Source organism: Protobothrops mucrosquamatus, unplaced genomic scaffold, assembly GCF_001527695.2.
Source record: "Protobothrops mucrosquamatus isolate PMUCROS unplaced genomic scaffold, P.Mucros_1.0 scaffold4413, whole genome shotgun sequence".
NCBI lineage: Eukaryota > Metazoa > Chordata > Lepidosauria > Squamata > Viperidae > Protobothrops > Protobothrops mucrosquamatus.
The window spans coordinates 15,840-26,267 of record NW_015390326.1 but is presented as its reverse complement, the minus strand read 5'-3'; the positions used below and the strand labels follow the sequence as shown (position 1 = coordinate 26,267).

The 10,428-nt window shown below is 48.7% G+C and overlaps 1 protein-coding gene across 1 annotated transcript in view; it reads left to right on the top strand.

The window, feature by feature from the left end:
• Positions 1–30: 30 nt before the first annotated feature.
• Positions 31–10,428, top strand: part of RGL2 (ral guanine nucleotide dissociation stimulator like 2) — an 18,466-nt gene continuing 8,068 nt past the window's right edge. The window contains exons 1-7 of the mRNA XM_029286651.1: positions 31–162; positions 717–812; positions 895–1,094; positions 2,484–2,754; positions 4,630–4,845; positions 4,932–5,035; positions 6,390–6,474. Coding sequence (XP_029142484.1) covers positions 31–162; positions 717–812; positions 895–1,094; positions 2,484–2,754; positions 4,630–4,845; positions 4,932–5,035; positions 6,390–6,474 — 1,104 coding nt within the window. The remainder of the gene's footprint in view (positions 163–716; positions 813–894; positions 1,095–2,483; positions 2,755–4,629; positions 4,846–4,931; positions 5,036–6,389; positions 6,475–10,428) is intronic.

Below are 10,428 nucleotides of genomic sequence, written 5' to 3'. Positions count from 1 at the left end.
GTCCCCTTCCCGGAGGCGCGGCGGGTCCGGATGCTGAGCCGCTCCCGGCGCCTCCTGCTGCCGGGCGAGGGCGAGGCGGCGGCGGCGGCGGCGGTGACGCTCCGAGCCGTCCGCAGCCGCAGCCCCGACGCCCAGGAGCGGCGCCCGCCGGACGCGCAGCCGGTGAGCCCCTCGGAGGGTCCCGGGCTGGGCTGGGCTGGGCTGGGGGGCGGCCGCGGGGCCGTCCGCTCCCGCCACGGGCTGCCCTCGGGGCTCCGGCCAGGCGAGCCCCCTTCCTGCAGCCGCGGACCGCAAGGAGGGCGGCGGCGGCGGCGCGCTGCACCCGCGGCCCGGGAGCTGGAATGCGGCCCGGCCTGTTTGGGGAAGTGGGGCGGGCGGGCGGGCGAGCGGGCGTCGGGGAAGCGGAAGGCGCAGCAGCAGGTTGGCGGGGAAGGCGAGGCCCGACGGCGCCCGCTCCCTCGCCGCCCCCCACCCACCCGCCCATGAAGGGTCTCCTCCGCCTGGGGGGCTGCCTGGAACCGGGGGCGGCGGGCCAGGGACCCCCGCTGACGCGCACCCGCTGGTACTGCTTGCCCGCCAAGGTATAGGGGGGGGCTTGGGGGCGGGACGGGGGGTCTCCCGGCCGTCTGCAGCACGGGGGTGGACTAGAAGACCTCTAGGGTCCCTTCCAGCTCGGTTCTATCCTCTTCTTCCTCCTCCCTCCCCACCCCCCGCAGGCCCCGTTGATCTCGTGGGAGGAGGCGGAGGAGGGCGCCGTCTACACCGTCAGCGCGCGGGCTCCGGAGGGGCGCCGAGGCGGCGCCGGGAACGGGGTAAGTGGGGGTGGACTCGACCGGGGGGACTCGGGGCGCCGCTTCCTCCGCTCCCAACCTCCCTCCTTCTCTCCCGCGGCAGGTCGAGGGGGCGTCCGGCGTAGCGGAGTTCCCCGCCGCCCCCGCGCAGTCCCGGGCGCTGAAAGCCGGCTCGCTGCCCCGCCTGGTGCGGCACCTGCTGGAGGCTCCGGCCGTCGGGGACGCGGGCTACCGGCCGGCCTTCCTGGCCACCTACCGCAGCTTCGCCCAGCCCGCCGCGGTCCTGGAGCTCCTGCTGGAGAGGTGGGCGTCGGGGGTCTCCGGGGGGGAGGCCTTGGGGGTCTCTGGGCGTGGTGGATTCCCTTAGAGACCCAGGCGGGGAGCCCCTGCGCCCGCCTTGCCCACCCTCTTTCTCAGCCTGGCCCGCCTCACAGGGCTGTAGGGAAGATCACGCGGGAACAGTTAACCAGTGGAACCTCCTGCCTCCAGAAGCGGTGAACGGTCCAACACTGGAAGTTTTTAAGAAGAGACTGGACGGCCATTTGTCTGAAATGGTGTAGGGTTCCTGCCTGAGCAGGGGGTTGGACTGGATGACCTCCAAGGTCCCTTCCAACTTTATTTTTTATTGTTATTATTATTATTTATTATTATTATTATTATTATTATTATTATTATTATTATTATTATTATTATTATTATTATTATTATTATTATAAGTGGTATAGGGTTTCCTGCCTGAGCAGGGGGTTGGACTAGATGACCTCCAAGGTCCCTCCCAACTTTATTTTTTATTATTATTATTATTTATTATTATTATTATTATTATTATTATTATTATTATTATTATTATTATTATTATTATTAAGTGGTATAGGGTTTCCTGCCTGAGCAGAGGGTTGGACTAGATCACCTCCCAGGTCCCTTCCAACTTTATTATTATTTATTATGAAGAGACTGCACAGTCATTGGTCTGAAATGGTGTATAGGGTTTCCTGCCTGAGCAGGGGGTCGGACTAGATGACCTCCAAGGTCCCCTTCCAACTTTAATATTCTTATTATTATTTAAACACTTCTCGGCCCGCCTTTCTGGCTTCTGAAGCTGCTCCGTGTTTTTTCCCCACTGGAAGGCTCCAGGCGGTGACCCGATCCCATGCTTGCGGCCCCCAAAAGACGGAGGACCTGCGGCGGTGAGTCCCCCCTTCCTTCTGGCCCTGGTCCCTCCCCAACCCCCCCCCCACACACTACTGGTAAAATTGCGGGATTCTCCTTCCGTGGTGGAGGGTGGGTGAGCCGGCCGGCGCTGCCATGCTCAGAGGCACCCTTGTTCTGGATTGGGCCCTTTTATCCCCCGTGGGCCCCCGTCCCTTGCAGGGGCCGTTCCTCGGCTTGCCGGTCGCCACCGAGGGTGGGGAACACGGCTGGGAGGGGGGGGAGACAGGCCGTCCCACTGCATTCCCCCCCCTTTGTAGCTGCTCAGCAGGGTTGGGTGGTCTTTGCGCCCCTCGTAGGGGCTGGACCAAGAGCAGCAGCTGTTATGTCTGAAGGCTGTGTAGAGCCTCCAGCGTCCGGAGCAGTCAATCCCAGAATATCGGGGTTGGTCAGCAAGATCATCCCTCCCGGGGGATGCTCGCAGCTAGGGGTTGGGGGGTCCAGCCTTGATCGCTCCTCCGTCTCCCCCTTGCCCCCCCCCAGAGCCCTGGCCGCGCTGCTCTGCTCCTGGCTGGACGGCTACCCCCAGGACTTTGTGGGGCTGGAGCCCCACCTGCGGGAACAGCTGGTCAGCTGGCTGCACTGGGCCTGGGGGAGCAGCCCGGGGCCCGAGAAGAGCCTGCCGGACCCCCCGAGCAGGAGAGAGCCCCCCGCCGCCCCGCACGGACCCGCCCAAGATGGGGACCCCGACCCCCACTACGTCTTGGGACTGCAGGCGGAAGACGTGGCTGCACACCTCACTGCGCAGGACGCGGTGAGTGCGGGGAGGGGGGGCTGGGAGGGGACTCTGCCTGCAACACCCCCCCCCCAATTCCAGCTGTGGCACCTCCCCATGCTGGCCGGCTCAGAGGTGGGTGATTTTGGGGTGCGCCCTGCCAGCGGGCAAATGCTTATTATGGGGGTTCAGGCTTCTCATCTGGCTGAGCTGCCCCCCCCCATTTTATTTTCCTCTGTGGAATAGCAGAATTTTTTTCCTGCAGAGAGTAGCGCCCCCTGGTGGCTGTGTGCCTCCATTGCAGGCTCCCCAGAAGCCTGACTGGCTCACCTGGCACAGAGTTGGGAGGTGGGTGATTTTGGGGTGCGCCCTGCCAGCGGGCAACGGCTTGCTTATTATGGGGGTTCAGGCCCCTCATCTGGCTGAGCTGCCCCCCCTTTATTTTCCTCTGGAATAGCAGAATTTTTTTCCTGCAGAGAGTTAGTAGCGCCACCTGGTGGTTGTGTGCCTCCATTGCAGGCTTGCCGTTTTCATGCTGTTCTCCTCCTACCTGTGGCTCATTTTTACTTATTAAATTTGTTTGCTGCCCGTCTGGCTGCAAGGCAACTTGTCTTGGTGTGTGTGTGTGTGTGTGTTTTGGCAATATACCTGTTGCCCCAGTGGAGTCTTTGGGGGCTGCTGGTCAAAAAAGTCAAGATGGGAAATAGGACTGTTAGACTCAAATGTTGTTGGAAAACGATAAAAAAGGGATTAACTGGCTTAATAATTAGAATTTAGATTTATAAGGGAAATGGAAATTAAATACTAGGAATCAGCCTTGAACTATTGCTTATTTATTTATTTATTTATTAAATTTATAGCCCAGAAAATATAGATGATGGATTTGAGACAATAAAGCTTAATCTACTAGTAAGGTGTGATGTACGAGGACGAGAAATAGAAAATGTTTATGAAATAAAATCTATATAAATAAAAATGTAAATGTTCGTTTGTTCAAAATCTTAAATCTCCGAAAGTTCTTCACCGATTGCTTTGAGATTTTGACACAACGTTGCATTCGAATGCGCGCGTGTTTCTGTATACCTACTATTATATAGATGTCACACCTGTAACAGGTAAAAACATTTAACCTGTCTGAGCCACAGCAACGCGTGGCCCGGTACAGCTAGTAACAATATATTTAACTAAGTAATATGTGTATTTTAGTTATCATAAGTTTTGTGTAGCGAAATAAAGGAAACTTGGGTTACCAAAATTTGAAGATTATGGATGTAAAAGATTAAACTGGAATACTGTAATTAAAAACTAAGGATTAGGTAAAATTTAAAAACAGGATATGGATATGTATAAGTAAAAATAGACTGATAAATGCTTTAGCTGAGCTTGTTATGGTTAGAAATTTACTAGTTTAAGTATGTTATATTAAATGTTAAGGGAAATAGAGAAGGAATTCTTGATAATGTAACCTGAAATATGTACTAAATATGTACTAAAAAGTTTGTTACCCAGTCACCACGATGCTTTCTAAATACTTGGATGTTAAACTGGAAAACTAATAAAGCTTGTTATATATATATATATATATATATATATATATATATATATATATATATATATATATATATAGTCAAGATGGCGGCCACCAGGGTGTGACGGAAGAGCTTCGCTGTTTCAGGAGAGGAGGGGTCCCTGAGTCCACCTCTACTGACCCTTACTATTTTGACCGTTAGCACTGGCCATGTATTTTTCAGGCGTATTTCTTTCCTCCATGTGGACTAGAATCTTGGTTAAATGAAAGTGAAGGTTACGATCCTTTGTGGATCCTGCCGTGTGTTTCCGTGGTCTGTTTTGGGGGTGGGGAGGGACACGACAGGCCTCCGGTGACCCCCCCGTCTTTGGCCGTTTCCCCAACAGGATCTCTTCCTGCGCCTGGTGCCCCACGAGTGCCTGGGCTCGGCCTGGTCTCAGCGGGATAAGAAGGGCCACCAGGGGGCCTGCCCCACCGTCCGGGCCACCGTGGCCCAGTTTAACCTCGTGGCCAACGCCGTGATCTTCTCCTGCCTGTGGGACACGGGGCTGCGGGCCGCCCAGCGAGCACGGCTGCTGGAGAAGTGGATCTGCGTGGCCGAGGTGGGTCCCGATCCGGCCCTCCCCGGGATGGTTTGGGGATCCGGACTCCAAACTCTCCCCACCTCTCTCTCTCTCTGCCCCCCCAGGAGTGTCTCCTCCTGCGCAACTTCTCCTCGCTCTACGCCGTGGTCTCCGCCCTCCAGTCCACGTCTCTGCACCGGCTGAAGCGGACCTGGGAGGAGACCTCCAGGTGGGTGAGAAGCGGGTCAGAAGCGCTGCCCTGCCCCAGACCTGTGGAGTGGGGGGACAAAGAGGCCCTGCGCCCTTGCAACAATTAACCGGTGGAACTACCTGCCTCCAGAAGTTGTGAATGGTCCAACACTGGAGGTTTTTAAGAAGAGACTGGGCAGCCATTTGTCTGAAAGGGTCTAGGGTTTCCTCTCTGAGCAGGGGGGTTGGACTAGATGACCTCCAAGGTCCCTTCCAACTAATGAAAGACTAGGGGTGACATGGTAGCAGTGCTCCAATATCTCAGGGATCCAGCTATTCTCCAAAGGGCCTGAAGGCAGGACAAGAAGCCACGGGTGGAAACTAATCAAGGAGAGAAGCAACCTAGAACTAAGGAGAAACTTCCTGACAGTGAGAACAATTAACCAGTGGAACCACCTGCCTCCAGAAGCGGTGAATGCTCCAACACTGGAGGTTTTTAAGAAGAGACTGGACAGCCATTTGTCTGAAATGATATAAGGTTTCCTGCCTGAGTAGGGGGTTGGACTAGATGACCTCCAAGGTCCCTTCAACTTTATTATTATTATTATTATTATTATTATTATTATTATTATTATTATTATTATTATTATTATTATTATTATATGGTATAGGTTCTCTTGCTTGAGCAGAGGTTGGACTGGATGACCTCCAAGGTCCCAACTATTATTATTTTATTATTGTTGTTGTTGTTACTATTACTATTGGGCTGGGGGAGGTCACAACTGGAAGGGCCCCGGCCAAAATGGAGATGTGGGGTGGGGGAAAGAGGAGACCCCCCCCAGCTAGAAAGGGACTTTGCTTCTGACAAGCAAAGTCAGCTTATATATGAGGAAAGGTGCTTTGATTGACAGCCCTGAAAAGGCTGAGGGGAGCGCTTCTCCAGACGCGCCTAAAAGCCCCCCCCGCTAATAGGGCTGGGAGAAGAGAATTTGAACACAGGACCCCTTGGGAAGCAGGTGCCATCCCTGGAAGGCCCAGATCCTCCGCCTCTGAGAGCCGCTGTGGAGGATGGGATCTGTGTCCCCTTGGAGGGCCCCCCCCATTTTCAGCAAGGAGCCCTTAGACCCGGGTGTTCCTGTCGGACCCAATTGGAAACTGATCAAGGAGAGAAGCAACCTGGAACTAAGGAGAAATTTCCTGACAGTGGGAACAATTAACCAGTGGAACCACCTGCCTCCAGAAGCGGTGAATGCTCCAACCCTGGAAGTTTTTAAGAAGAGACTGAGCAGACATTTGTCCGAAATGGTGTAGGGTTTCCGGCCTGAGCAGGGGGTTGGACTAGATGACCTCCAAGGTCCCTTCCAACTTTATCAGCCTTCTTCTCTGCTTGGCAGGGACTCCTCCCGTTGCTACGAGGAGCTCAGCGCCATTTGCTCGGAGCAGGATAACTACAGCCAAAGCCGCCAGCTTCTCTTCCAGGTAAGGCCCCCCCCGGGGGCGCTCTCTTCCCTGCTCCCTCCCCGGCCTGCGAGTTGGGGCTGCGATTGCCGCCGGGGAGGGGCTGGAGATGCAGGTATTTCCCCCTTTCCCCCCCCTCCCAGGAATTTCAGCAAGGGAAGGTCTACGCAGCTTCCCCCGTCACCCAGTTCACGGTTTTCCGAAAGGCGCTTTTTAACCAAATGGCCCCTGGACTTCCTTGTGTCTCCGAAGACGTTTCGCTTCTCATCCAGGGAGCTTCCTCAGTTCTGACTTGCGTCGTGGGGAGTGGAAAGATTTTATACTCCTTGCAGACAGCGCAGGGGTCTTCAAACATGGCCCTTGGATGACTTGTGGACTTCAACTCCCAGAATTCCTCAGCCAGCGTGTACACGCTGGCTGAGGAATTCTGGGAGTTGAAGTCCACAAGTCATCCAAGGGCCACGTTTGAAGACCCCTGTTTTAGGGAGCCCGTGAGGCCACTTGGAAGGCTTACCTGTGTCCTCAGGGTCACCTGAGTGGTGCAAATGGGTGTGGAGCCATCTTGGAACTGCTGAAAGGGCCGTGTTGTAAACTGGAGATGGACGGTGTTGTATCCCTCCCCCTCTGTTGAGGGAGGGGTGTTCAGTTTTGGCCTAGGTGGCCTCTTTGACCCCTCTCTCAAGCCAGCAGTCCTCTCTGTCCAAAAATCTGGACTTTTCGAAAGAGCAGCCTTAGTCTCTTAAAGGCAGATGGACGGCTGAATCTTTTCCTGACGGGTTGATTCTCCTATGCTGTGCCAAGCGTTTGTGAAGTGGTTGTTTTGTTTCCCCAATGCAGAGATTTGCACACGGCTCACTGCATTGTACTGCATATGGCACAAACAGAGCAAGGGAAGGAATAAGAATAGATTGGAATAGAATAGAAAAAGGAATAGAATAGAAAAAGGAATAGAATAGAATAGAATAGAATAGAATAGAAAAAGGAATAGAATAGTAAAAGGAATAGAATAGAAAAAGGAATAGAATAGAGAAAGAAATAGAATAGAAAAAGGAATAGAATAGTAAAAGGAATAGAATAGAGAAAGAAATAGAATAGAAAAAGGAATAGAATAGAATAGAAAAAGGAATAGAATAGAGTAGAATAGAATAGAAACTTCCTGGCAGGGAGGACAATTAACCAGTGGAACAGCTGGCCACCAGAAATCGTGGGCGCTCCATCACTGGAGGTTTTTAAGAAGAGATTGGACAGTCACTTGTCTGAGATGGTCTAGGTTTTCCTGCTTGAGCAGGGGGCTGGACTAGAAGACCTCCAAGGTCTCTTCCAGCTCCTATTCTATTCTTTTTATAGGGCATTTTTATATCTGCGTAAGCTGCTTTTGATCGCCGTGTGCGAGGAGGCGGCCATATAAATTTTCCAAATAAATCTGTGTCTTATTTAAGTTTCCATTTTGGCTTTTCATTTTAATCCCACTTAGCTTTGGGGAATAGAAAATGGAATAGAATAGACTAGACTAGACTAGACTAGACTAGAATAGAATAGAATAGAATAGAATAGAATAAGGAATAGAATGGAATGGAATAGAACAGAATAGAAAAAAGAATAGAATAGAAAAAAGAATAGAATAGAAAAAGGAATAAAATAGAATAGAAAAAGGAATAGAATAGAATAGAATAAGGAATAGAAAAAAAATATAAAATTTCTATACCACCCATTTCACCCAAGCGACTAACCTAAGTTTCTTGGTTAGGGCCTTTGTTTCCTGCTTGGTTGTTTGTCTGGTGTTAATCCCTGCTTATCTGGGTGTTGGCTGTTGGAAGGGATCTGTTTTTTGCTATCTTTATTTCCTCATTAGCGTTCTTGCCGTCTCTTCTGAATGGCAAGCGAATACATTTTATCTCTGTGTGACTCTTGGTGGCTGATTTGTCGGAATGCCAACCTTGCAGGAATTCCTTGGGGTTTTTTTTAGATTTAGCTTGTTCTAGGGTGCATATATATGTGTGTGTGTGTGTGTGTGTGTGTGGGTACATGCATAATTCTGTATTATTTATTTTTGTTATGTTTACGCAGTGTATATTGGGGTGGCGACCTTTTGAGAGGTGCCTGCAACGAAATTTCATTTTAACGGATGTCGACTAGCGAACGTCCAAAGTGACTATAAAGTTATTATTCTTATTCTATACGGTCAGGTCTGTCCGCAGGCTAAGAAACTGAGGAGTTTTCATTGTGTCTTTTGATTGCCACGTGGTGTTCGTGGATACACACCTGCTAGTCTTCTGCCTGTTTGTCCCACACCAGGGGTGTCAAACGGCCACCCCACGGGCCAGACGCGTCATGCGGAAATCGTGCCCGCCCCATTGCCGGCAATGGAAAAAAAAGTCGCGACACGTCACGTGACGTTGCGAGTTGGACAGCCCTGTCCTACACAATGGCTGTTACCGTCTTTGCACTGTATGTTGTAAATGGCCCGTTTTTTTTCTCTGGGGCTGCTGGATGTTTTGAATTATTTAATGGGTTTTATTTGCTTTATGCGTTATGATGATGCCGTGCGGTTACAACGGTCCTTTTCGTTTCCGAGATATTTTCGATTTACGGCAACGTTACTCTTTTCACAGCTCATGCTGCGGTTGTGTTGTAGGGGTGTTGAGTGGTCAGGCGCCCTTTGATAAAGGTGTGTGTGCGTATCCCTTTTGCTGGAAAATGGTGGTCCGTTTCCTTTTTGTGTGTGTTCTTGGTTGCCGCCGTGTGTTTGTGCTTGTCTGAATCATGTTCTTATGAAGTCAAAAACAGATCATGCCAAACAAATCTTATTGCCCAGGGGTTGGGGACCTCTGCTGTGTCTAATGGGCAACAAAGCCCATCCTCCTTGCCGCTGCCAGTGTGACCCCCCCTTGCATAAGGAAATGGAGCTCAGCGCCCCAAATCTGCGTTCTTTTGGGGTGAGGAGCGGGGTGGAGAGGGGGGGCGAGTAGAGAAAGCAGCTTTTGGGGCTGCTGTGTTTTTGCGCTTTTGGCTAAACGGGGCTTTGCAGCCGGCGTTTGTGTGATATATAATAATATAATGTAATGTAATGTAATATAATATAATTAATATAATAATATAATATAATTAATATAATAATAATATAATAAATATAATATAATATAATATAATATAATATAATATAATATAATATAATATAATATAATATAATATAATATAATATAATATAATATAATATAATATAATATAATATAATATAATATAATATAATATAATTAATATAATATAATATAATATAATATAATATAATATAATATAATATAATAAATATAATATAATATAATATATAGTTGATATATGATTAATATAATGATTTAATATAATTAATATGATATGATATACACTATACTATACTATAATATGCTAATATAATATAATATAAATATAATATATAATATAAATATAATATATAATATAAATATAATATAATATAATATAATATAATATATATGATTAATATGATATAATATTAATGTGATATAATGTAATATAATATAATTGATAGGATATGATTAATATTATAATTAATATGATATAATATGATATAATATAATATAGTAATGTAATATAATATAATATATATAATTGATAGGATATGATTAATATGATTTAATATAATTAATATGATATGATATATACTATACTATACTATAATATGCTAATATAATATAATATACTAATAATATAATATAATATAATATAATATAATATAATATAATATAATAATATAATATAATATACGGGTCTGGATGGGGAGGAACAGACTCAGGCTCAACCCTTCCAAGACCGAGTGGCTGTGGTTGCCGGCGTCTCGGCATAGTCAGCTGACTCCATCGCTGACTATAGGGGGTGAAATTTTGGCCCCCTCAGAGAGGGCACGCAACTTGGGCGTCCTCCTGGATCCACGGCTGACATTGGAAGATCATTTGTCGGCCG